This window comes from Amblyomma maculatum, chromosome 1, assembly GCF_055883805.1.
Source record: "Amblyomma maculatum isolate TAMU_Amacu chromosome 1, ASM5588380v1, whole genome shotgun sequence".
Lineage (NCBI taxonomy): Eukaryota > Metazoa > Arthropoda > Arachnida > Ixodida > Ixodidae > Amblyomma > Amblyomma maculatum.
In genome coordinates this window covers 164,256,826-164,280,797 of record NC_139344.1, presented here as the reverse complement: position 1 = coordinate 164,280,797, position 23,972 = coordinate 164,256,826, and the positions used below count along the sequence as shown (strand labels likewise).

The 23,972-nt window shown below is 44.3% G+C and overlaps 2 protein-coding genes and 1 pseudogene across 3 annotated transcripts in view; 1 reads left to right on the top strand and 2 right to left on the bottom strand.

Annotated features, from left to right (window-relative positions):
- LOC146204789 (DENN domain-containing protein 1A-like) overlaps positions 1-4,852 on the bottom strand; it is a 68,489-nt gene extending 63,637 nt beyond the window's left edge. For both annotated transcript variants that reach the window (XM_084589495.1, XM_084589496.1), the window contains exons 1-4: positions 4,698-4,852; positions 4,197-4,261; positions 392-435; positions 257-306 (exon numbers count right to left, since the gene is read on the bottom strand). In XM_084589495.1, the coding sequence (XP_084445621.1) occupies positions 257-306; positions 392-435; positions 4,197-4,261; positions 4,698-4,714 (176 nt within the window). In that variant the 5' untranslated portion in view covers positions 4,715-4,852. The remainder of the gene's footprint in view (positions 1-256; positions 307-391; positions 436-4,196; positions 4,262-4,697) is intronic.
- Positions 4,853-5,034: 182 nt separating this feature from the next.
- On the top strand, positions 5,035-7,829 carry LOC146204788 (uncharacterized). Its single transcript, XM_084589494.1, has 3 exons — positions 5,035-5,522; positions 6,543-6,644; positions 7,674-7,829. The coding sequence occupies exons 1-3, from the start codon at positions 5,172-5,174 to the stop codon at positions 7,767-7,769; spliced, it is 549 nt and encodes a 182-aa protein (XP_084445620.1). The 5' UTR covers positions 5,035-5,171; the 3' UTR covers positions 7,770-7,829.
- Positions 7,830-11,465: 3,636 nt separating this feature from the next.
- The window catches only part of LOC146204787 (nose resistant to fluoxetine protein 6-like), a 90,196-nt pseudogene continuing 77,689 nt past the window's right edge, over positions 11,466-23,972 (bottom strand).

Below are 23,972 nucleotides of genomic sequence, written 5' to 3'. Positions count from 1 at the left end.
CGCTGACTCACCGACATACCGTGGTTATTTGAAAATTTACTTTTTACCGATATCTATCATTGAATTTTTTTCCCCCACTAATCAGCACAATTTAAATACGGTTATGGGTCATGCACTGAAATAATATATTTATCAAGGAAACAAAAAAATATATCAATATTTATCTCAGAAAGTAAACACTGAAAAATTGAGGTAAAAGCCCAACATACAAAATGAGGTGGCAATGCATGGAGCCAGGAAGATCATAAATGCTCACCTGGAGAATTCACATGGGTAGGCAAACTCTGGCACAGATTTCAACACCTCCTGTAAGGTGTACGGGACAACTGTTTTTGTTTGTACAAGTAGGCAGACTTGGTAAAAAATAGAAACTACCTTCAGATATGCTTACCTCATTGTTATAAGAGTCTGGAAACTTTTGAACAATCCATGCACCTGCAAACATAACATTAATACCAATGTCACAAACTGACAACTATATGCTCAGAGATATAATGCAGGCTTAGTTCACATATATTCATAGAAAGGTTAAATGTGAGGAGACAAATATTTGAAAACACGAACAGCACTATTTCTCAATTGACGAATTCCTTTCAGAGCCATAGAGATTTAATTAGAAAACATATGAAAGACCACACAAGCCACAAATGAATGCAAGAGAAAAAGCCCTCAAAAATCCACCCCACAAATTGACCACGAATACTGCAAGGGTCAGCATTCACTGCTAAAAAGGTGAAAAACACACAAACTGATGATACATGAACTGTGCCCCTGCTGAAAAATGCTTATCTCTAAACAACAAAAAACAGCAAATCGCAAAGGCTATGAATGACAGCTTCATTTTTAGATAACTACACTATGTTCTGTGTAGATTATAGTATTGAGGCTTTGTATCGAAGCAAGAAAATGCATCGCTCAACAAAAGGGTTCTGAAGCAATCCTGAACTGTCACAACAACCCTCACGGATTTAACAATGAGCTATGGTGTCCTCATCTCCATGAAAACTATTCAGGCTGTGCAAAAGCATCTCTGTTAGGAGTGAGATGTCTGAAAGTGAAACGCATTCAGCTTTTGCAACACACAAAGCATGTTCTTTAACTTCATCTCTTTAATACATAGCAAATGTATGTCAGTAAAACTGTGTGAAAGATGATGACTGATTGTTATCAAATGGTGCTGTTGTAACTGGTTCACAAGCAAACTCATTTTTAAAAGTAAGATTACGAAAACCCAACACATCACAACACAAGAAGTACAGTTACCATCATGAGATCCAGCTCACTGTACATAAGATGTCTTTTTTATGTGATAGTAAATAGTGCTTTTTATAGCCTTTTTATTGACTCTGTTCTGCTGATTATGTTGTATTTCTATATATTACTTTGTTGAGCACTGGTTACCGGTGTGTGCATACATACCGTAAAAACCAAAATATACGTCAAACTTTTTTTCAAAAAAATAACAATGACTAGAAGTCAACTCCTGCCTTATAAATGGTAGGTAAAACTAAAGAAATCTTGCAATGATTGCATCAGCAATGTGACATGGCGATATGGCAAAGCTAAATGAATGCTCAAAAAGACATTTCAAGATTGAATGCGCAAACTTTAATGAATGGATGCTTTTATTGATTAAATACATGTTTTTCCTCCTCCCGTTACTAGGCAACAACCCAACCACACTGGCCGGCCACATGCAACATCCACCACTTCGAGGCTTGGAAGTCACTCACTGAAGACATGGTGCACTGGACAGCACAGAGAATGATGCAATATGGGATGTGGGCAGTGAGAAGCACTCGTCATTCATCTCGAGTTTGGATGACTTGAGCCAAATGACGCTCGTGCATTTCGTGGCTTTCTAGTATATAATACACACACAGGCAGCATTTAGATGCAAATGAAAACAAACAGTGCCACCAGAATGCAGAGCCGGCTGAGCTGCAGTTATTTCAATATAAGGGTGTTCGTTTCTTGTCATTCAGTGACTCTTTTGTTTTTTATTTCTTTTTCTTCTTTTTTTCTTCTTTTTTTTAAGACTGGTAAATTTGGGAGTCAGGGGGTTTGGCCTATAGTCTGGTTTCTACAGCATGTTTTCTACCCACAGTAAAACCTCAACTAGCTGCCAATACTTAAAATAAGGCTACCCATTCCTACCTAACTTTTGATGAAAAGTTGTTCAAAGAAATGCAATGATGGTGCGCTACAACAACCTTGGTGCAAGATAAAATCTCTCAACAGCAATTGAGTTTACTGTGTGGCAGTGGCACAACTCCGAGTCTGGTAGTGATTGAAAACCTCAAAGGCTCTTGACTCAACAGTCTTTGCAAGTGCCCAGTGTGGCAAGAGTATAAGGCACCAACAGGAGAAGAACGTGAAGGAAAGGCAGACTACAGGTTCCACTAGACATGAGCCATCAGGAAATGAAGTGGCTGACTATTTACCATAAAGGAAGGCGAGCAAGTATGAAGCCATAAAGTGCACCAATATGCTAGTGAGCGCACTATCAAAGTACATCTCTAAGGGAAAGAATAAAAAATGCCTACGACATTGAAAACCTTGACAACAAAGGAAAAAAGCTTCCAGTTTGCAAAGCAGCCAGATTAGATGTCATGCCCATCACAGGGATAAACAATATAAGAATAAGATACTGCACTGGCAGCCCCCTCACCCTTGTGAAAGCAGTCAATTCTGCATGGCATTTGTAACTATTGGAAAAATGGAGCTCAGAAAGAAAAATGATGACATGGAGAATGAAGAGAAACCATATGGCCAACATCTTCCTTGGTAATACGTAATTGAATGTCATATGTCTGTTTTTTGTTTTGAATAGAACATAATCTGTGAAGTGCAATGAAGCATTCAATGAACTTGCAATGTTTGCATTACTAGAAAAAAGAAACTGATTTTCTTAAAACTATAAGATATTTTTCCCAAAAGCTCCCTGACACCCGGCCTTCACATGTGAATATTTTCTTCAATACTTTTGTTGGTTCAAATTTTGTTTACTTTGATCTTTCAACTGTTTCTATGAATTTCAAACTGACAAAACCAGTACATAAATCATAGAAGAAATGCTTCAGCAAAGTAGTGCAAGTTGTGATGAATGATAAACAGAAGATGCCTGCCAATTATGCACAGCAGATTGCATAGAAAGAAATCGGAATGATTTACCTCCCCCCCCACGCCGAAAAGAACTTTTCCAATAGGTGGGATACATGGCGCTATGATCACCACTAGAGTAACAGAAATAATGCAGCTCTATCTTGAAACTGCTTTTTGTGCAAGTGATATGCTACGTATGCAAGCAAGCAGCATCAGTATGCTCTCTTGCTCTTTGACATGCTCACTACCCACAGGAAAAACAGAATTTTGCAGAAGCTCAATGAAAACATCAAGTACATACATCAACATACCAGCAAGCTATATAAAGCAGAGTGTTTCTGCCAAATCACTTGAACATATTCAAAACCGGCAAGAGACACCACCAAGAGAAACTAGCATGCTGTGCACACACAAGCGGCATTCAAACAAGGACCAAACGCAATGATGTACTACATGAAGGTGGACTTGTGAGCATGCGTGATAAGTTCATTCATGCGGCACGGCTCACTGAAGTGCATTGTGAACTCGTAGGCTGCAAAGGTGCTACGCGAAATGAACACGCTTGAGCAGGTACTGTGTAAACACATGAAATAAATATCTCTTGGTAAGCGTTAACTCCTCATTATGGTGTTCACTGCAGATATGTTGCAGACAAACACTGCGTCCTGACTTGAGGGACTATCTTGTCGATTATATAAGCGGGGCATTTCGCAGTTATTAGACCGATTTTCCACGATCCGTACGCGGTTTGTCAAAAACTCACGAAATTAAATTGTTCACAGTGCATGAAATTTGAAACTTTCTGTGCGTTTCACAGCAACACTACTCGAATGTTTAAATTCTGGTGAGATCGGTAGACCGAAGGTGTCCCCAAAAAAACTAATAATCTCAACTTCACGGACAAGTCCAGCATATTACCCGCGGAACTACATTAGCTAAGGCACATCGACTGAAAGCGACAGGTCAGCATTATATTTATCAGTATAATCAGTCGGCACTAGCCCAGTCTGCTCCTAAACATCGACGAAGCAACGCGACGAACCAACAATGTACAAACAGGAGCAGAGCAAAAAAATAAATAAATAACTTACTTTCGTTGCCATTCCTCGGTATGACAACTTCGCAGAAGCATTCAATTATTGTTGCCGGGTTATCCCTGCGTAGGCATTAAAGGGCACAAGTAAGTGCTGCCGAATTAGATCGCCGTACCACGCCTGCAAAAGGCAACTACACAAAACGAAATCTTCTGAATAGCGTTTCTAGATGCAAGGAGAAAAGTGGTACAGCAATTCATATGCGCCGATCAGCGCCAAAGTTTGTTAGAGACGAGATTATCAGTTAAGTCCGACAAATACTAACAGCTGGGAAACGAGACAGCAACAGTAGCGAACCCCTGTTCAGGTTCATTCGTTTACAATGAGCGTTGGCTGATTTCAATAGCAACATGTAAATGCGTGGGCCCGAGATATTAATCGAAGTGACATGACCTAGAAATAACAAACAGAAGCTACGGAGGGGAGGCATCACCGTTCACAGCCACTCCTCCGCATGTCGGCAGAAAGTTAAAAAAAAAGCAACAGCTGCGGCCTTACCGTATTCGTGAGCCCATTTTTACGTTAGCCGAAGCTTAACGTGCCAACAAGGTTAATGAAGCTTGTTCTTACAAGCTTCCGATCGAAACTCAATCGGAACAGCGAGAACTTCGCCATCGCAGGCTGACGGCCAGCGCCATGATAGCAGCAATCTAAAGCCCTGGGTTCAAGAGTAAATAAGTATCTTACATTTTTTTTTAATTTTGTCACTTTCATTAGCAATACATTGTGTTTTATTTTATTGAAAAAGTTATAAACGTTGCGTATGGTTGCAACTAATTATCAAATTCGAAAATGTTTTCTTTTTTATATCCAGCACACTGCCGTTCAGAGTTCTGTTATCCAACATGGCGGAATCCGTCTGCTGCAAAAGCAAATGCAGTGACGTTTGACATTAGTTCGGCGCTGTACGCTGTCAGTAGTTGAAAATTCGCGTTCGGGCTTTCGGCTTTGCAAATTGTGATGAACTAAGCAATGCACTTGGCGTCTGCCTGGATCTGGAGTTATTCAGCACGGCTGTCATCTGTAGGTGCCCTGGAGAGCAACGTGCAGCATGGAAATTTGGTTGTGACGCTGCTGCTCTCGTTTTTATCAGAGATGCTAGCAAGAGCGTTTGCAAGTCGTTATCGTCGGTGCCATCTGACACGGTGTTTTTGGACTAGTGCAGAAGAAGACGCCAATCCCGGCCCAAAGACGGAGGAGGAACGCCGCCAAAAGACAGCGGAGTACAACAAGATCTTTCATGACATGGATGAGTCAGTCTGCTTCGGACGTCTCTCCGATAACGAAAGAAAGATTTACGAAGCTCATAAACTGGCTGTTCAGGTAAATGACAGTATATTTGTGCAACAGGGTAAGTCTAAGCGGACAAATCAAAATTGGATATTTGTAAGTTCTATTGCAGGAAACCTTCGGAATAGGACTTGCAGAGGTTTCCCTTTTGGCGGCGCGTTATATAAAAATACAGAACAATGTTCCTGCTGTAACTATTACCACGCCGCAACTGTACTACTTACATGTGCCCGTGATCAGCGTTGGTCAGTATGAGAAGGCCAACCGACGAGTATGATCGGTTTTTGTATGGGAAAATGTCTTTTCGCTTCTGTCAGATCAGTTATACCGTGCAGTCCTAGCTGTTAAGTCACTGATGGCTTTGTTTATTTTTTATGTGTGTTGGTAGTGTTACTTTCATTCTTATTTTTCATAGCTTTGCAAATTAGTAGCGGTCAGCTAGCGATCAAATGTTAACTGATTGCAGCGGCAGGTGTCTGTCGATTAATTTATCGCCGCTTAACGAATTGTCGCACCGAATGGAATCGGAAGCAGTGAAAACCATGCTATGTTGTGAAATGTTAATTTAAAAACTGAGCTAGCTGAGCAGAGCTTTGATTCGATCCTGACGCTCTCATCACTCGTAACCGGTCGTTGCGCTGCATCACTTCGCTTTTGTCTTCAGTACAGTAAGGACGACTTTTCTGTGAAGTCGTTTTTCCTAAAACGACACCCTCACTATTAACGTTGACCCTCACTCACATAGTTTTTTTGTTTGTTTGTGTTCGTGCATGCTTCAAATTGCTACACTGTAATGAACATCGCCACTGTGCCATGGATAACTGTAATGAAAGTGATAAAAATTGAGAACGGCAGCTGTGCACAATTTGTTTCTAAAGAGAATATTCATCACTAGGGCACATCCGCACCTTGTAGGCTTAGTCATGCTCATAATTTCAGGATTTCAGGGCACTCTGCATTGCATCCTAAATACATCCATCCAAGCTTATGGTGCGTTATATATATATGTGTGTAAAGTAACCCAGTGCACTGGCTATATGCGTCTTGTTACAGAGAGCTGACAAATCATACATTGATCCTGTGACTGGCTTCAATGTCTTTACTGGACTCTTTCATTACCTGCGAGGATACTGCTGCGGCTTTGGATGCCGTCATGTAAGTTGATTGGTGACTTGAGTTGAGGAGGCTTGATGAATAGGGTGAGGCTCGATGTAGAGGTGTGTGAAATAAGTTTGCCCTGAGCAGTTAACATCTGGTCATCAAATGTTGCATTTAGATATCTTTATTTACACAAAGTGGCAGCAATGGTACAAAAGGCTTACATTTATCTAGGAAAGCACACAAACACTTGTGTCTTAGTGTCTAAGGAGAGAAGAAACGGCCCCTCCTTTTCTTGGCAACTAGGCATGCAGCATGAATACTATGTTCCTTTTCTTTTTTTTTTTCCGCCTTGTAATTTGTGTGAACACGAATTGCTCAAAACTGACATGCTCTTTATTTGGACAAAAGTTTGGTTTGATTTATGGTGTTTAACGTCCCAAAGTGACTAAGGCTATGAGAGATGTCGTAGTGGAGGGCTCGGGAAATTTCAATCACCTGGGGCTCTTTGACATGCCCTGATATCGCACAGCATACGAGCACCTTGCTTTTCACCTCCATCGAAAAGCAGCCACCGTGGCCGGGATTCAATCCCGCATCCTTGGGGACAGTAGTCGAGCTCCCTAACCACTACACCACCGCGGGGGAGGTAGGGTGGGAGGACAAAGATGTTCAACTTAATGGCCATACTGGCTGCTTGATATTATGACAGTTTGAGACTGCAGTAGAGTAGAATTTAGAAGAACTTCTTGTTGGGTGACTTGGTGCATACTATTGTAGGAACGAGTTGTGCACAGAAAGACACAAACAGGAAAAATAAACACAAGGTAGGCAGAAAGAGCGTAACAATCGCTCTCTTTCTGCATACCTTGTGTTTATTTTTCTTGTGTGTGTCTTTCTGTGCACAGCTTGTTCTTATAATAGTAAAGTAGAGTCAGCAATTAAACATGCCAAAATTAATGTCTGCTGCAGCCTATAGATAGGATGCACATGCAATTTTGTGCTGTTTCTTTATTTAAATATGCTATAACAAATGCCGTATTGATTTTCAATTTCTCACTCGGAAATCCTTCCTTTCAATTTCAGTGCCCCTATCAGCATATAAATGCCAAGGATGAAGTGAAAGAAAAGATGGTGTTTAATTCTGCTTTTTATGTGCCAAAAACAACTTCAACCTCATGATATGGAATAAAAATGTATTCATGCAAGAAAGGGAAAGAAACATTCATGTTCTCATCATTTACTTCTGTATATGCATATAAGAAAGCACTCATGCTTCACTGTACCTATTAACATTCAAAGGAGCATCACAATTTGTCATACCACAGCCGTTAAGCACATTACTGAACCAAACCAATGTGGGCAGCTATACACTAAAATGTAATGCAGACAGGCCCTTTGAACAATTAAGGGCTGCACAACGAAATCTCCAGCTCACCCACATTTACTATACACAGATATTGTTAAAGAATCTTATGTCATGATCACTGGAGCAAATGCCATTGCTGCTGGTAGTACAGCATATGCCCATGCTTCTAAGCGACAAAGTAATTTTGCTAGTTGCAAGTGATAATGGCGTCCAAGTAATGGATTGTATATGGACCTTCATGATCACGTAAATCCCTCTCGTCATTGATTAAAGCATGAGGCACTACCCTTCCATAGCATACTGTCATGGCCACACTATATGAATGCATGCAGGATTATCTTCTCATGACTTCCTTTTTAGCATAGTATTCTGAGCTTGCTGCTGTACCCAGAATTTTTAAGGCCACAGTATCTTTTTAATGGCTTATTTCATTCTCTTGTAAGGGAAAGGTCTTGATGTTAAAGATGCTACTTGAAAAGTGATATATATAGAACACTGTAGCAAGTATTACTATTTTTGCTCTATGCTGGTTACTTTGTTTCATATTGCAGCTCTGAGAAAGTACTGCAACACATTTTATGCATGCATACTTGCATACCTTATATGAGTAAAACAACTAAGTCCCAAGCTCTGAGGGAATGCAAGGGCACATTTTATGCATGCATACATGCATACCTGATATGAGTAGAACAACCAAATCCCAAGCACTTTTATCATTTAACAATGTGAAGTGGACTCTGTACAACACCATTATTGTCACAGGCCATCCTACAAGTTCTTTCCAAGAATTGTGCCTACAGTATAGCAAATGGATGCCATCTTTCAGTTAATTCATGATGAGAAGACTTTTCACGATGCCATGAGCAATACTGTATCATTGCACACCAACTGCACTTGCTCCAGCTGTAGCCATGAAGGTAGGGGAGGCTTTTAAAGGACACTGTACACCATGAATGAAATGCATTTTGTCTGAATATGCACATGAGAACCAGTGAGCAGTAATTAGTTCTTCAATTCTTGCTTACAACAATAACTTCCCTATTCACAATAGTTGCTGTCCCACTTTCACTTAACATTAGTGATGAGGATGTACTATATGATGTTCTGTACAATTGAATAGTCATTCACCCAAAATACTTTGTGTAAATATGTGTCATTGCAAGACTTTATATTTCCAGAATATAAAGTAAAGGCATGCAAGTTTGGAAGCACCATATAATATACGTATAAACATTTCTAACCCACAACAAACAGAATCATGGGAGCCTGCCCATAATGTGAAAAGTAATCTCATTCTGTTCATTGTTACATCAGGGATGTACAGAATAAGTCAGACATGTATATTAATAAATGAGGTGTGTATATCTGCTGACTTGACACATATGATTTATTTTCTTTGTTGTGTAAAAAGTAAAAAATAAGCCAGATAGTATCATACCAATAGAATTGAAATATCCATTCAGTTGAACTATTTTTCTGCACTGAGTAATGTCTGTGGTATTTTATAGCCGCAATACAAGTTACGTTACAATAAATGTCAAGAAATATTTGATGACTTGTATTAAATGTCTAGACTTTTCCTGTTTACAGCATTTAGCACTGTTCACCTACATAAACAGAAGAAGAGCAGATAGGCTGTTGCTAACCATATTCTGTGCAGGTTGTCAAATCTCTAAAAATATCTTCTGGACAGGTAGATGTTGCATATATCATGTAGACTAGTTAGTGAAGGTGTTTGCCAATTGTCAGGTGGCCATGAAACCATTGTGTTACTTTGTATTCTCCAATTTGTTATTAGTAGCTGAGGTGGGATGAGCATTCAGTTTTTAGATTGAGTTGTACATGCTTTTTTGTGACATTTTAAACAGCCAACCTTTTCTAGCATTTAAAATAGCTTACAATGAAAACCATGATACCATAATTTTTAATGAAACAAAAATAAACATTCCTGAGTTTCAATATGAGCACACTTCTGACAGCTAAGATGAAAATGGGTTTGTGGTCGTGCACAGCTGTGAAGGCAGAATAATGAGCATCACTCAAGCGAGACTGTGACACAGCCCTTGTCAGTTTAATTCAGAGCAGTTCTGTGTTGGAGCCAATGCACTACCTTTAATGTAGGCTGTGACTGATTGGCGCATCTAGAGCATGGTGGAAACAGTTTGCAAGCATTGAATGTTGGTATAAATTGCAGTGGCAGTTTTCTGTAGTTACTGACTGAAAACTGTATGTTACTTGTTATAGAGAACCACTGTTACATCATTTTGAGGGCAGGGGGGGTCTCGGGGGGGGGGGGGGGGGGGGTCTGAGACCTCTCAGCAGCATTTCAGAGGAATCTGAGACCTCTGCACACTCTAATATTGTATAAGGACTGCATGAATACGAAGCAGGCTGCCATTGTTTTTTCTTATCAGTGGTTGCAAGAACATCCCTTCTCTGCTCCAGCAGCATCTCAGTAAGTTTTAATAAGAAGCCATTAACACATTTTCTAAAACCTGAGATTTAAATAAAATGATGTGCGAAGCAGGCCACCTGTCACTTTCTCTCTCCCTCTGTATTTCTCTTTCCACCACCAGAGACCCCCTTCCGATGGAGCCAGACTTTAGACACCGTTACTAGATTAGCACTTTTTGATGTGCTGTGCGCCCTTGTTTTAAATTTCCAGTGTGTGGCATATTGTGAGAGTGTGGAGCACTTTACTCATATGGTCAAGCACGTTGGAGTTGCTGCTGTGTAGGGTCTCAGTGCAGTTATATAACCGGTAGAGTCTTGGGGTTTAATGCTGGATACACTGTGATATTAGCTCTGTAGTGTGCCTGGGATGTATTGATGATGCCTCCTGAATATACTGTGTATGATATTTCCTTATTTTTCTTGTTTCTTGTTCTTGATATTTCCTTGTTTCTTCCTCATATTTGGTGCTTATGATATCATTTGGTTGGATTGAGAATATGTTGCCCATACTAACTCCAAACAGCCGATGACAGTGTTCTGTCAACTTATGATTGCCATCATTTCACGCATTTTAATAGTGAAGAGAGTGTTTTGATCTGTACTTTGTCGATTTAACAGGTTATGGTGCACTCAGGCCACACATGCTTTTTTAGCATAGGATAACTAAAGAAGTTGTGCTACCATCATGTCTGAAGAAGCAAATTTGAAGAATAAATTGAGGGAATTGACACAGCAAGTAAATATTGCTACAGAGTATACACAAGGCTTTCATAAAAACCATTTGTGAAAAATGTTCACTGCATATGCGGAAGGATGGCTTAGTGAACGAATCCTGGCTAGGTTGGTGCACACTTAAATGTGAACCCTGCTGTATGTTAGCAATCTTACTTATTTCTCTTCCAGTACAGGCGAGCCTTTATATTGCTCAAGAAGAAGCTGCAAAGGCAATCTGTCTGTCTCAGGCAACCATACTCTGCCTCCTGATGCCAAAGGCTCGACGGCTTGTGTAGCAAGTATCAGGCGAAAGTGAAAGGCCTGTGAGCATGTTAGCGTCTGCACAGATCAACGTTCCTTCCATCCACATTCCGTACGCTCAGAAAGCCACAGTTTGAGGCTTGCGCAGCTTCGCCTTCCCAAACAGTTCAGCCTAAAATGCAGCGGCAGGACCCTGGGCGACAGTCCGTGCGTCAAAGGCGGCTCTTGGTTGAGTCGTAGTTGTCAAAGTCCGGCCCGCTATCGGTCCTCTTGTGCGGCATCATGACGACCTCGACGGGCGCCCCAGCGTTGGACAGTGGCTGCTGGTGTGACGACTTGTCGCGCTGCGAGGCCTGCACCATCTGTTTGGTGCTGCCCATGAACAGCATTTTCTCCAGGTTGCCGACGGGTGCCTCGATGGCCAGGAACAGCAGAAAGGCGCTCATGTACGTCATCATGAAGGCGAACAGGAAGTCCTGGAACTGCACGTCGTCGGCAAACGCTCGTGTTAGAGCTGGCAAAAAGCACACGTACACTGAACTTCTTGCGACGCGCTGATGCGCCGCGTCAAACTGCAAGCGGCATGCATATTGCATGAAATCATTCTGTGTGCGTTTCTAGCCTGAGTCACTTTAGGACTTGCAGAGTGATCTACCGTATTCCTACGAATATATATAGCGCAATTTCTTCCGTTTTCATTTTTTTTTTTGCAATTAATGACGCAGACATGCATAAAAAAATACAGCCGATTTTAGTACTTAATCAAGCGAAGTAGGTGCGCAGTACTGCTTACCTATGCATTTTACAGCTTGTTATGGTTCGTTTTGCTTTGATAAAAAATGTTCTGATGCATAGGATTCAACTCTCTGTACATTACTGTTGCACTAAATCAGTTTACAGGAAACGAAAAGCGCAGTATCTGTCGGGGAAAGGAGGAAGGTGAAAGTGGAAAGAGAGAAAGAGGTGCCAAGGGGGTGTAGGGCTTCGAAGTAGTTTCCACCACCTGGCGATCTTTAACGTGCACTGACATCGCACAGCACACGGACGACTCTTCGTTTCGCCTTCATCAAAACACAGCCGCCAGCGGTCGAGGTCGAATCCGGGTACTCCGGTACAGCAGTCGGGCGTCTTCACCACTGCGCCACCGTGGCGGAGTCATTGCTTATTTTCATTTTTTTTTTTTTTTTTTTACATTTGAACGAACAAAGTTTATTTCATTTTCTTCCATTTCAGCGCGGATGAACGAACACAGTTTTGTTATCTTGTCCCGGCGTACGCAACCTTGACACGCCCGCACTCTCACTAGAAGCATCTGTGACCGCTCCGCCTGTTGCTTAGTTAAAACGCCTGAAGCGCGCCAAAAATTATAAATTTGTTTATAGGAAAAGAAAGGCGCAATATCTGTCACACTTCATGGACACCTTAAAGGGAAGGGGCGAAGGTGGGAGTTAAAGCGGAAAGAGAGAAAGAGGTGCCGGTGTGCAGGGCTGCGGAGTAATTTCGACCACCCGGGGATTTTTAACGTGCACTGACATAGCACAGTACACGGACGCCTCTCCGTTTCACCTCCATCGAAATGCAGCCGCCGGCTGTTGGGTTTGCTAAGCCGCGCGATGAGTGTAGTAGTGCCACGCACTAAAAAAAAAAATGCGCTTATTGTGCAGTGTTCAAGACCGGTCCGCAAATATAATGCATCAAGCTTCCCAGTGCGACATTGCGTATTGTGCGATTCGACCTATAGGTGACAATTTCCGGAGCCCTCCACTACGGTGCCCCTAGCCCTGGGTCGCTTTGGGACGTTAAATTCTGTAAACCAAACCAGATCTTTACCTCAATACGGAATTCGATTTAAGGAGTGTGTGCGCGCGCACGCTATTCTGCGCGTCCAGTTGCTGCCGTATCCGGTGCTCTGCACGGACCCTAGCTCGTACGATAATATGGCGATGATACAGCCCGTATCATACAGCGTGGATATAGTGAATTCTAGTTCACTGTAGCGTGGATACAGGGGCTAGCGTAGGTGCGGGGAAGCGTACCGAAGGAGAAGGATGGTGAGGCACAGTGGCAAAGCAAGTAACGTTGGCAGCAGGATGAAGTTGACAACCTACTCCAGCTGTTGGTCAGCCTTTGAGCAGCGGCATGAAGAGCAATAAAAGCAGTGGTCCGAAAGGAAAAAAAAGTTTAACCTGCACGCGTCCATTGTCCTCGTATTCGCGCGCGTATGTTTCGTTTTGCGTTCTATCTACTTTGTGCGATGCCATTTCGCGTCATGATTCAGTAATTGGCAACAGCCTGGTAATCGATCGCTGGTCCTATGTTTGCTAATGTTGGAGCGGCACGTTACTGAAGAATAATATAAAACTGCCTTCCGGCACCATCCTTTCAAGGGTTGTCTTTGCTACTAAAAGTTGCGGTTATCGCTGTGAAATTATTGAGCGAGTCTGCATTGGGTTTAGTTCTGTTGATGTCACTCCTTAGGACGTGACATCAATCGCAAACCGGAGCATAAATATCGGGGAACTCAGTCTGTAGCTATCATGCAATTAGAAAGGAGCAAGCGCGCATAGACCGTATACGTACCATGGAGGTGTGCGAGTAGTGGATGCGCTCCCGAGTGACCATGGTCCTGCTGAGGATGACCACGGTTTGCATGAGAAAGGCGGAGAAGGAGAGCCTACTGAGCGGCACAAAGGCCGACCAGCTGAGGAAGCGATCCACTAGGCCGCCGCGGCCCGTGGCGCAGGCGAACGTCATCCAGGCCAGGCTTAGGGACCAGGCGGTGCGGTGTGTGGCCGCGTAGAGCAGCGCGTCGGCCGTGTCGTACGCGGCGCCCTTGTACCACCGGAACGGCCCGAAGATCACCACGGCGGCAATCACGCCCGACAGCACCCACATGGCTGCCTGCATCAACTGCCGCCAGCCCATCCCTTTAAGCGAAGCTGGTCAAGGAAGGCAATGGCTGAATGCAAGCATTAACAGCTCGAGATTTTGGATAGAACACACTTGTCTGAAGCCCGATGTATATACAAGACAGTGATTTGCTGGCAAAGTGGCCATTTTAGTAGCTGACGAGCACGGCAACGAAACTTTGGATAGAAAAGCAGCTTTCCAGAAAAGTGCTGCGCCAGTCTGGATCTATAGTTTTGCAGTCGGGCGGGTGCAGCGCAAAAGGACACACAAATGCACGGAGGAGAGACCGACACCGGTACTGTGTTTCTCTGCGTATTTATTAGTAAGAAATCGCCCATTCAATCATCAGAGCAGAGCAAAAATCTTGCTTGTGCCTCGCTGGTTACCAGAGCAGCTGTGACGCCAGCCGTTATCGGGGCACCAAGCGGCGCGCCCAATGAGAAGGCGCACTCAGCCCCAGTTGACGTCAGTAGACAAGAGTAGCTAGACGCGCGGTCAGGTGTCGCCCTAATCGGTCGCGAACAGTCGCTCGAAGTACTTTTGGGTTTGGTTTGGAAGGTTTAATGTCTCAAAGCGACTCAGGCTATGAGAGATGCCATAGTGGAGGGCTCCGGAAATTTCTACCACCAAGGGTTCTTTGGTGGTCGAAATTTCTTCTTTAACGTGCACTGACAGCGCACAGGCGCTTTCCTTTTTGCCCCCAATTAAACAGTGGTCGCTGCAGTCTGCATGGATTCGATCCCGCGACCTTCGGTTGAGCACTGTAATCACTGAGTCACCGCGACGGGGCTCAATGGCTTTTTAAGGCGAAAGCCTTTAATGGCTCATTGTTGTCGTCAGCAAAAGTGTCACACTTTTGCGGCGGCTTATGTCCAATCACCATTAAATCGAACCAAGGGAATCCAAGGGATCGGACCTCGATCCCTTGAATCCCCAGCCCAGCGCTTTACCACTGCGCCACGCCCCGGATTTTTTTTTTCTTTATTGCCTGGTTTTGGCATCCGACATAACACACAAGGAAACTCCGATTAAAACATGAAAAAAGATACACAAGGCATGGAGAATGAGGATGGGGTTCCATTTGACGTAATTATGCTTATGGGCCTCCACTGTATATGGCGCTCCAGAATGGCAGGCTATCACTGTGACAGGGATACCAGACCTGCTCGAATTTATTTTCGGTGCAGTGGTAAGACGCCCGACTACTGTCCGGAATACCCGGGTTCGAACCCGACCTCGGCGGCTGCGTTTCGATGGAGGCGAAACGAAGTGGCGTCCGTGTGCTGTGCGATGTCAGCGCACGTTAAAGATTCCCAGGTGGTCGAAATTACTCCGTAACCCTCCACTATGGCTCCCTTTTCTCTCTTTCACTTTCACTCTCACCCTCATCCCTTCCCTTACGGCGCGGTTCAGGTGTCCACAGAGCAAGTGTGACAGATCATAGAGTTTCTTACTCTTACCTAGAGGGAAAGCTGTGCTGCCGTCTATGGGCGTTTACATGGAGTCTCCAGACGGCCAGTTGAGCCACCATGGGCGCTCAAAGCATCATGGGCCGGTGAGCTACCGAGTGCAGAACTACAACTTTTGGCCAAAACTAATGCAAAGATAAACGTTGTTCTACCGTAAATAATGCCCTAAGATTGAATATTGTGACTATAAATTGTAAAGAGAGAGAGAAACAGCATGTCAGTGTGATATTTATCCAATATAAGCGATGGCTCTTTCTCCTATTGGCTTAGTTTTGAGCAGCACAAATACCAATATTTCGCACTTAATAGGCAAACTTTGAAATAAAAAAAACGTTACAAAAATATTTATGGTTGTGCAATCACTAAAAGAAGTTTTTAGAGGCATTTCGGGAAACAAAAACCATTTATTGGCGACGTCTGCTTTTGCACCTTCGCTACTATGGCTTTCGCGGTCTATGTACGCGCCTTTAGATGATGATGATGACGAAAACAAAACATCGCAGTAACGCCACTCCATGTACCCGAGAAAAACCGACTGTCCCGCAACAAGTAGCACACCGGCCCATGATTCTTAGCGCGCCCATGGTGGCTGAAGTGCAGCGCCCTCAGCTTTCCCTCTAGTTAGTGTAAGGAACTCTATGTGACAGATACTGCGCCTTTCCCTTCCTGTGAACCAACCAACCAAGAGAGTATGGAGTGGTTTATTGCCATTCAAAAAGTGGCTGCAGAACCTCCCTAATGGCTCTCAAGGGTACAGCCTTTGTTCTCGCTGCGGGAGCTTTAAAGCAACGAGACAAGCACTGCCTGATCACGACATTCATTCATGCGCCACGCCCCGGATCGGGAAACGCTCTTGATACATCCCCTTGTCCACAGCGAGAACGATAGCGAGATTCTGCGAGTGGCAGATACTGCGCCTGCCTTTCCTGTAGACGAATTATAGAACGCCGGTGAACTTTAATGCGTTCAATGAAATGCTGGTTGTGTTCGACAAGGGGCGCGCGATGTACCGTCACGACAGGTCATGACGTCACAAGGCAATTCATGCATATACGAAGCTGACCCCACTGGGCATCCGAACCAGGCGGCCAGGCTTCCGTGCGCCCTTTCATTTGCCGCTTCCTTGAATGCTGCACAGCAAACAGAAGCACACCCAAATGTCTAGGAGGCGTTAGTACAGCAGGCATCAGCGGCGTTTGAAATTGATTTACAGAATAGAAAAAGCTTCGTATCTGTCACAATTCTCCACGCACACATGTACCATGCCGTAAAGGAACGGAGGAATGTGAAACAGTAGCTGCGCGACACGGTTCCCGAACGAGTCGCCAGCGACTCGTTTGAAGCAGTCGCTCATTGTGCGACGCGACTTCATGTCGCAGAACTCCTCGGCCAATCCGCGGCGCCTCTGCCTCCTTCCTTAGGCGGGAAAATTCAAGAGGGCATGCGCGCATGTGCACGACTTACTGTGCCCGCAGTTTTTGGACACACATGTCAAATATCACTGCGAGAGTGAATCGTACTAATTCGCGTTTGTACTCGTATTCTTGGTCACCTACTCGACATGAGGCGATTTCATGCTCTGCTATTTCGCGAGACCGCAGACAACGGCGCGCACACCACCGCCGCTTCCACCTTCGTCGAACTAGAGCGCTTTTGGCTGTCGAAACAGCCCTAAAGATGGGCGCAACCATAAGATCTTCCTTCTCGCTGATAATTGCATACCAGAAATGAGTCCGGACTGATCTACCCCGAGCACGGTAGCAAAGGCGCGAAAGTCGGCTCTTCGTTCAAATCTCGTTCGGAGAGGGGGTTGTCGTGAAGCGAGTCGCACGCCGGTGTGAACACTAGGCGTCGGTCGGCGCTTGTGGTGGGTCTCCCATTCCGTGGCGAATCGAGCAGCGCGAGGCTCCGCGAGTCGCGCCAGTTATAGCCAATATGCGTAGCAGAACGCAGCACTCAGGCTTTCTCCTTTCACCACTTCAGTCGCCAAAGTGTCTCGTAATTTTTTGTGTGTGTGTGTGTGTGTGTGTGTGTGTGTGTGTGTGTGTGTGTGTGTGTGTGTGTGTGTGTGTGTGTGTGTGTGTGTGTGTGTGTGTGTGTGTGTGTGTGTGTGTGTGTGTGTGTGTGTGTGTGTGTGTGTGTGTGTGTGTGTGTGTGTGTGTGTGTGTGTGTGTGTGTGTGTGTGTGTGTGTGTGTGTGTGTGTGTGTGTGTGTGTGTGTGTGTGTGTGTGTGTGTGTGTGTGTGTGTGTGTGTGTGTGTGTGTGTGTGTGTGTGTGTGTGTGTGTGTGTGTGTGTGTGTGTGTGTGTGTGTGTGTGTGTGTGTGTGTGTGTGTGTGTGTGTGTGTGTGTGTGTGTGTGTGTGTGTGTGTGTGTGTGTGTGTGTGTGTGTGTGTGTGTGTGTGTGTGTGTGTGTGTGTGTGTGTGTGTGTGTGTGTGTGTGTGTGTGTGTGTGTGTGTGTGTGTGTGTGTGTGTGTGTGTGTGTGTGTGTGTGTGTGTGTGTGTGTGTGTGTGTGTGTGTGTGTGTGTGTGTGTGTGTGTGTGTGTGTGTGTGTGTGTGTGTGTGTGTGTGTGTGTGTGTGTGTGTGTGTGTGTGTGTGTGTGTGTGTGTGTGTGTGTGTGTGTGTGTGTGTGTGTGTGTGTGTGTGTGTGTGTGTGTGTGTGTGTGTGTGTGTGTGTGTGTGTGTGTGTGTGTGTGTGTGTGTGTGTGTGTGTGTGTGTGTGTGTGTGTGTGTGTGTGTGTGTGTGTGTGTGTGTGTGTGTGTGTGTGTGTGTGTGTGTGTGTGTGTGTGTGTGTGTGTGTGTGTGTGTGTGTGTTTACAAAGCACTTTTTATTTTCCTCACGAGCCAAAGAGAAATTATTCGAATAATTTTCCCCATCCGCAATTTGATAGGCATATGTAGCCGTTCGCCTGAGCGACTGAAACGAAGTTCCGCTTTTGTCGCGAGGTCACAAATGCGCATGGCCGATGCGTGGGGCTCTGTCGTATCAATTCTGACACACTTTTGCACGGCCGCTCTCGGAAAAGAAGTGGCGATTGAAATATTTGCGCTGTAACGATAAAAGTAAATGTACACTTTGTGAATGCAGCAAGGCGGTCGGAAGGCAAGACGTTCTGCAGTAGCCTCTTTGGCATTACTCTCTCTCTTTCTCTTTCATCTGTGTTTGTAGCCGGCTTTGCGACTTGCCTTCGTCGTGATTCGCCTATTGGTCAACCGCCAAGTTTAGATATCTAGAAGGGCAGAGTAGATTTACCGATTCATAATCATATATTGTGGCCTTGGAAGATTAAACAGGTGGGCAAAATTAGCACAGCGGAGATGACGTGTGATGGAAAACAGTGTTATGTTTCACAGGAATTAGTGGAAAGTCTAATTTATTCGCTTCCAGTGAGTTGGCTGCTGGGCCACGTGCGCCCCACAAGGCGACCGCATGAAACACTTGGAGGCAGCGCCCGTCGAGTGTCATTCTGGAAATTGACACGGATTAACGGCTCTTCACGAGAAACCCGGAGTCAATTCGGCAAATTAGCTCTGTACTGCTGAACCCAAAGACGCGGTTGATTCCGAGGACGGATCGTAAGGGACGAGGGCAAGGGAGGAACACGAAAACAACAGAACAGGCGCCTAGCTGCCCTATTATTTTCGTGGTCCTACCTTGTAGTCCCTTTCGCGCCGTCCTCAGAATCAACGTCAGCTATGAACCAAATAGTCCAAACCGACGTACTTATTGACCAAACACTCGGGATCAAATCTCAGCCGCGGCGGCCGCTTTTCGATGGGGGCGGTAAGTGAGGCACTCGTGTGCACGCCGTACGATGTCAGTGCACGTAAAAAAACCCCAGGTGGTCGAAATTTCCGTAGCCCTCTGCTACGGCATCTCTCATAGTTTAAGTCGCCCTGCGACGTTAAACCCTATAGCCGGACCGAGTTTGGCCTTCTACACAAATGAATGCTATCGTTCTAAGTTAGATGCCTTTACCCGTTGACTGCCAATAACCGCCTTGGAAGGAATGTGTCCTAAGGCATGCGGCCTGCGATTACGAGGGCATACACCCTTTAGCGGAGCTGTCGGCGTGGGAACAGGCGTTTCAATAAAAACTGCGCAGAGTGGACAGGACAGAAAACGCAGATAAACGTGCTTGTTTGTATATTTTCTCCCTTTGTCATGCCCACTCTAGTTTTCCTTGAAATGTGCTCACAATTAAACAGTCTGCACCACTCAGCATGTCAAATGCCGAGGCTTCGTGCGCCAGGGGCCAGTATTACGCGGTCTTTTGAGTTGTCGAAACGTTTCCCCGCTTGGGAAGGGAGGACTTCCCTATGGGCAACATGCAGCGTATAAAAGCGCTTGTTCTGTCCTGTATAGAGAGTTCCCAATTTCATTTCTGCCTGAAAAAATGTCCATTTTTCACGATCATCAACCCGTCTCTGCCGCGACGACCACCTCTCGACGTCGTAGTCCGAAGGGCCCAATGCCTCGCTCGGCTCCGTAACTCGGCCAACCCTCCTCCTTCGCCGACTGCTGCAGTAGTATCCCCCCCCCCCTCCCCCCTCCCAGTTCACTGCACATTTTTCATTTAATGCTCATTGGACACACGTGACAAAAAACAATATGATGAGTTTACCAGGTTAATTTTCATAGCTCCGAATGCCAGGACAGCGTAGCCCGTGGCGATACCGACGCAGAAGGCTCCGGCGTGAGCGAAGGGCTTGAAGTACACCTGGTTGCCAGCATCTATAGTCTTGCTGCGATAGGTTAAAAGACGAGGCTCGTATTATACGAAATACTTTTCACTTCCTGGAAGCATGCGAAGCTCTTTCATGCATAATCATTACATATATGCTTTACTCGCTATTTGAAGAAGTGGCAGAATGGAGTATGATTCAGGAACCTTAACTGTTAGGCTTATGTGCATCCGCTTATATTTAATGAAGCGGTCAAGTTGAAACAGCTTCAGCTAGCCACGGAATAAAATTTATGCCGAAATTATTAGGCAGAGAAAACGTTTGCCACACAAAGCATACTAAGCTTATTCGAAACTTTCTTACGCATTATATAAATGCTCTCTGATACAAGTTGTCGTGCGTGAAAAAAAAAAAAAAATCTTCTTTGCTCACTTCTCATTTTACTGCATCAAAAAAAAAAAAATCATTTAGCTGAACTGAGCTACTCGAAAATGTTTATTTTCGGCACCGAATGTGCATCCAAATAGGGGTGCTTAAGGTTCACTAGCTACTTTACAAGGAGCTAAACACAGATACATGAAGTTATGTTACCTGCAACAAAACAAGGAACGTGAAGCAAAAGCACTCACAAATCCTAACCGGACACCCAATTTATTATAGAGAGGTTTACCTTGCCGGAGACGTAATATTGTTGACGTATACCAACTTACCAGGCTTTCCCCGCGAAGGCGCAGTGGCCGCGGTGGCACTCACCCCTGTCAATGCGCGTGCGCAGGAGGGGTCCGGCAAACCGGTATACGTCTACGCTAGTACGTCTCCGGCAAGTACACCTCTCTACAGACTGTTACAAATCCATTTTTTTTTTCCGCGAGCAATAAGGAAACAATGTTTTTAATTGATAAATAACTGTTTCGTAATCATTACTGACAAACCATTTACATAAAACATACTAATGAGATACAAGCATAATTTTCCTTCATACCTTGTGAGTTACGTTTGCAATCGAGATATTTTAGAATATTATCAAACACTTTCTTTGGTTTTGTGCTTCACTGCTGTGTGGTACAATCCGCTACGCTCTTGCTAAAAACACCAACATGCTCCCAAATTTGGGTCGTTATAATTTATCATGTATACCCGTCAAGCTTTCATGCGCTCTTGTGCAGTAATCCTGGACGGGATTGGCAGTATATGTAAATGAGTGGATAATAATTGGAGCTAACATCTACTTGGCCGCTTCAGTAAGTCATAAAACGGATGTGTGGAAGCCTGGAAAGGCACCTGGAGCGTATTTGTTTTTGCACTTACTTGTGATAGTCGGAAAAATGACAACTGTAAATGACGTTGCGGGTATTATTTTTATAATAATTCACACGTTGTAAAGACGGTAGGTGACGCGTCTAGATAAGGCACACCTGCTGGTAAACTTGCGGTTTTAAAGCTTCAGTCGCTCGCTAAAGATCGCTTTGATTTTGCATGAAAAGTTTCTTTTGGTACTTTAATGCAAAAATAAAAAGCTGAGACTCATAAACTCTTGCCTGGGTTTATAGATACACTGATTGGGCTTAGCTTAATTTACACGTCATTTGCATATGAGCCTGCCACCCTCTCAACTGGTTAAAAAATGGCGTGTAAGAAGCGCCCTGCATCGACGTCGTTATGATTAGCGCGAAGCTCACTTGATGTTGGTGTCGATGTAAATGGCAGTGGGTCCATAGTCGTAGAGACGTGTCTGGATTGCGACCACCACCGATGTGACGAGAACAACCAGGATGAGCAGGGCGAAGCCCAGTTTCTTGTACCTGAACAGCGTGCAAGAAAATAAAAATTATTACCAGAAATAGATGTCCTTCGCAACCCCGCCGTCATTAGTAATTGCGCTAAAAGGCGCTGAACACGATGAACCTTGTGCGAATAATCAGAGCCAAAGCGTTGGGCTTCCGCTTTTTTTTTATTATTTTTTACTTCATCCTGGTTTACTGTATGTTATTTAGAAAAGGGCACCACACGATTCATGGTAAAGCAGTGACGACAATTAAAGTTTCGAGAAAAAAAATTCATTCTGCCAAGGTATCGCTTTGTTTCTAAAGAAATCTGAATTAAACGAATTTTTTTAACACATATACGCTTCTGACGCTTTTTTCCACAACACGTTTTACACGTGTCTTTTTTTTTTTTTTTCAGTATATAAAATATAGGGAAACTACTTTATAGTTAAGTCTGTGAAATGGCACCACAGGAAATAGAAGTCACGGTCCAAATTAAACTTCGTTGGTTGTTCATCTCATTCATTTTAAAGCGTCAGCGTTAAAGGACCCGTTCTTTTAAAAAAAATCTGGCCTCGCCGTTTGCCGGCGTTGAGCGTAAAATCGCTGTCATGCTTCCGACAGGTGGTCGCTGGCCGCTGAAAGGACCGGGCGCTGATTGGTCATCGGTTTGTGTGACGTCACGAGACCGCTTGAGCTGCCATTTCTACTACCTCCTTTGAGATTGGAGGGTGAGTTGGGGGATCGGACCTTCCGAGACTTTTGGATCGTGAGTTAGACACGTTTCCCCGAGGCCACGCAGGCAAGTTCGTACGGCTTGGTTCAAGCGGGGCTTTATATCCACGTCGGGAGGTCTTTCACACATACGTAGTTATATATGACGACTGTATGCCAATGATTATGTGTCGGATAATAGATGGGCAAATTAAGGGATCAATAATTAAGCCAGTAGTAAAGTGCATGTAGGCGAACGGGGATCCTCAAGGGTATCCGGAGACACAGGAGTCATTAATGCTGCCGTGTCGTTAAAGAAATTGAAGGGGGAGGGGGGGGGGGGGCATTTTTTATGAGCCAGCATTAACGGGAGCCGCTAACGATGTCATGTTATACTCTTAAAGCCAGAGCTTTAGTGTTCCACCATTTGTTTATTTTATTCTAAATCTGTGAAAAATAAGAAAGATAAGGATAAACTGACAATCTGGCGTCCCTTGAGCGTGTCAGGCAATGCGAATATAACGTAAAATTTCTTTGTTGCGCTTCTCGAATATGAATATACGTTTAAGTCTTGTTCGCTCAGTCTTAACGTCAGCAAAATCATATTTAGAAATTGTTTATCAGAAATGGTAAACTGATTTAAAAATTGCATAAAAGCAGAACAGGGTGCTTGAGCTTTCTTACCTGATCATAAAGATGGGGATGACCCAAAGGGTAGCGTAGATCTGCCAGTCGACGCTGATGTACCATAAATGGCCGAGACACTGAGAAAATAAACGGGAAAAAATGTGCGTACGTTTTAAAAATGGCGTAATTGAAAGCTGACAAAGAAAAGGTTCGAAAATTAATTCACATTCTCACGCAGACTCCGTTTTGAAACTGGTTATGGCCTTCCCGAGCTAAGCAAGGCTGAGGAAGTCGCTTAACACTAAACAAAATACATTTTCGCGAAACTATAGGTGCACGCTGACATTTTACCGCGGATAGATTAGGGGGCGTGACATCTTAGACGCTCGCATTTCGGGACACACGGCCGAGCC

Excerpts from the sequence above, each read along its gene's own strand:
- LOC146204788 (XM_084589494.1), top strand. The coding sequence starts at position 5,172 with ATGCACTTGGCGTCTGCCTGGATCTGGAGTTATTCAGCACGGCTGTCA. Across the intron at positions 5,523-6,542 it reads CTCATAAACTGGCTGTTCAG|AGAGCTGACAAATCATACAT; the intron begins GTAAATGACAGT and ends GTCTTGTTACAG. Across the intron at positions 6,645-7,673 it reads GCGGCTTTGGATGCCGTCAT|TGCCCCTATCAGCATATAAA; the intron begins GTAAGTTGATTG and ends TTTCAATTTCAG.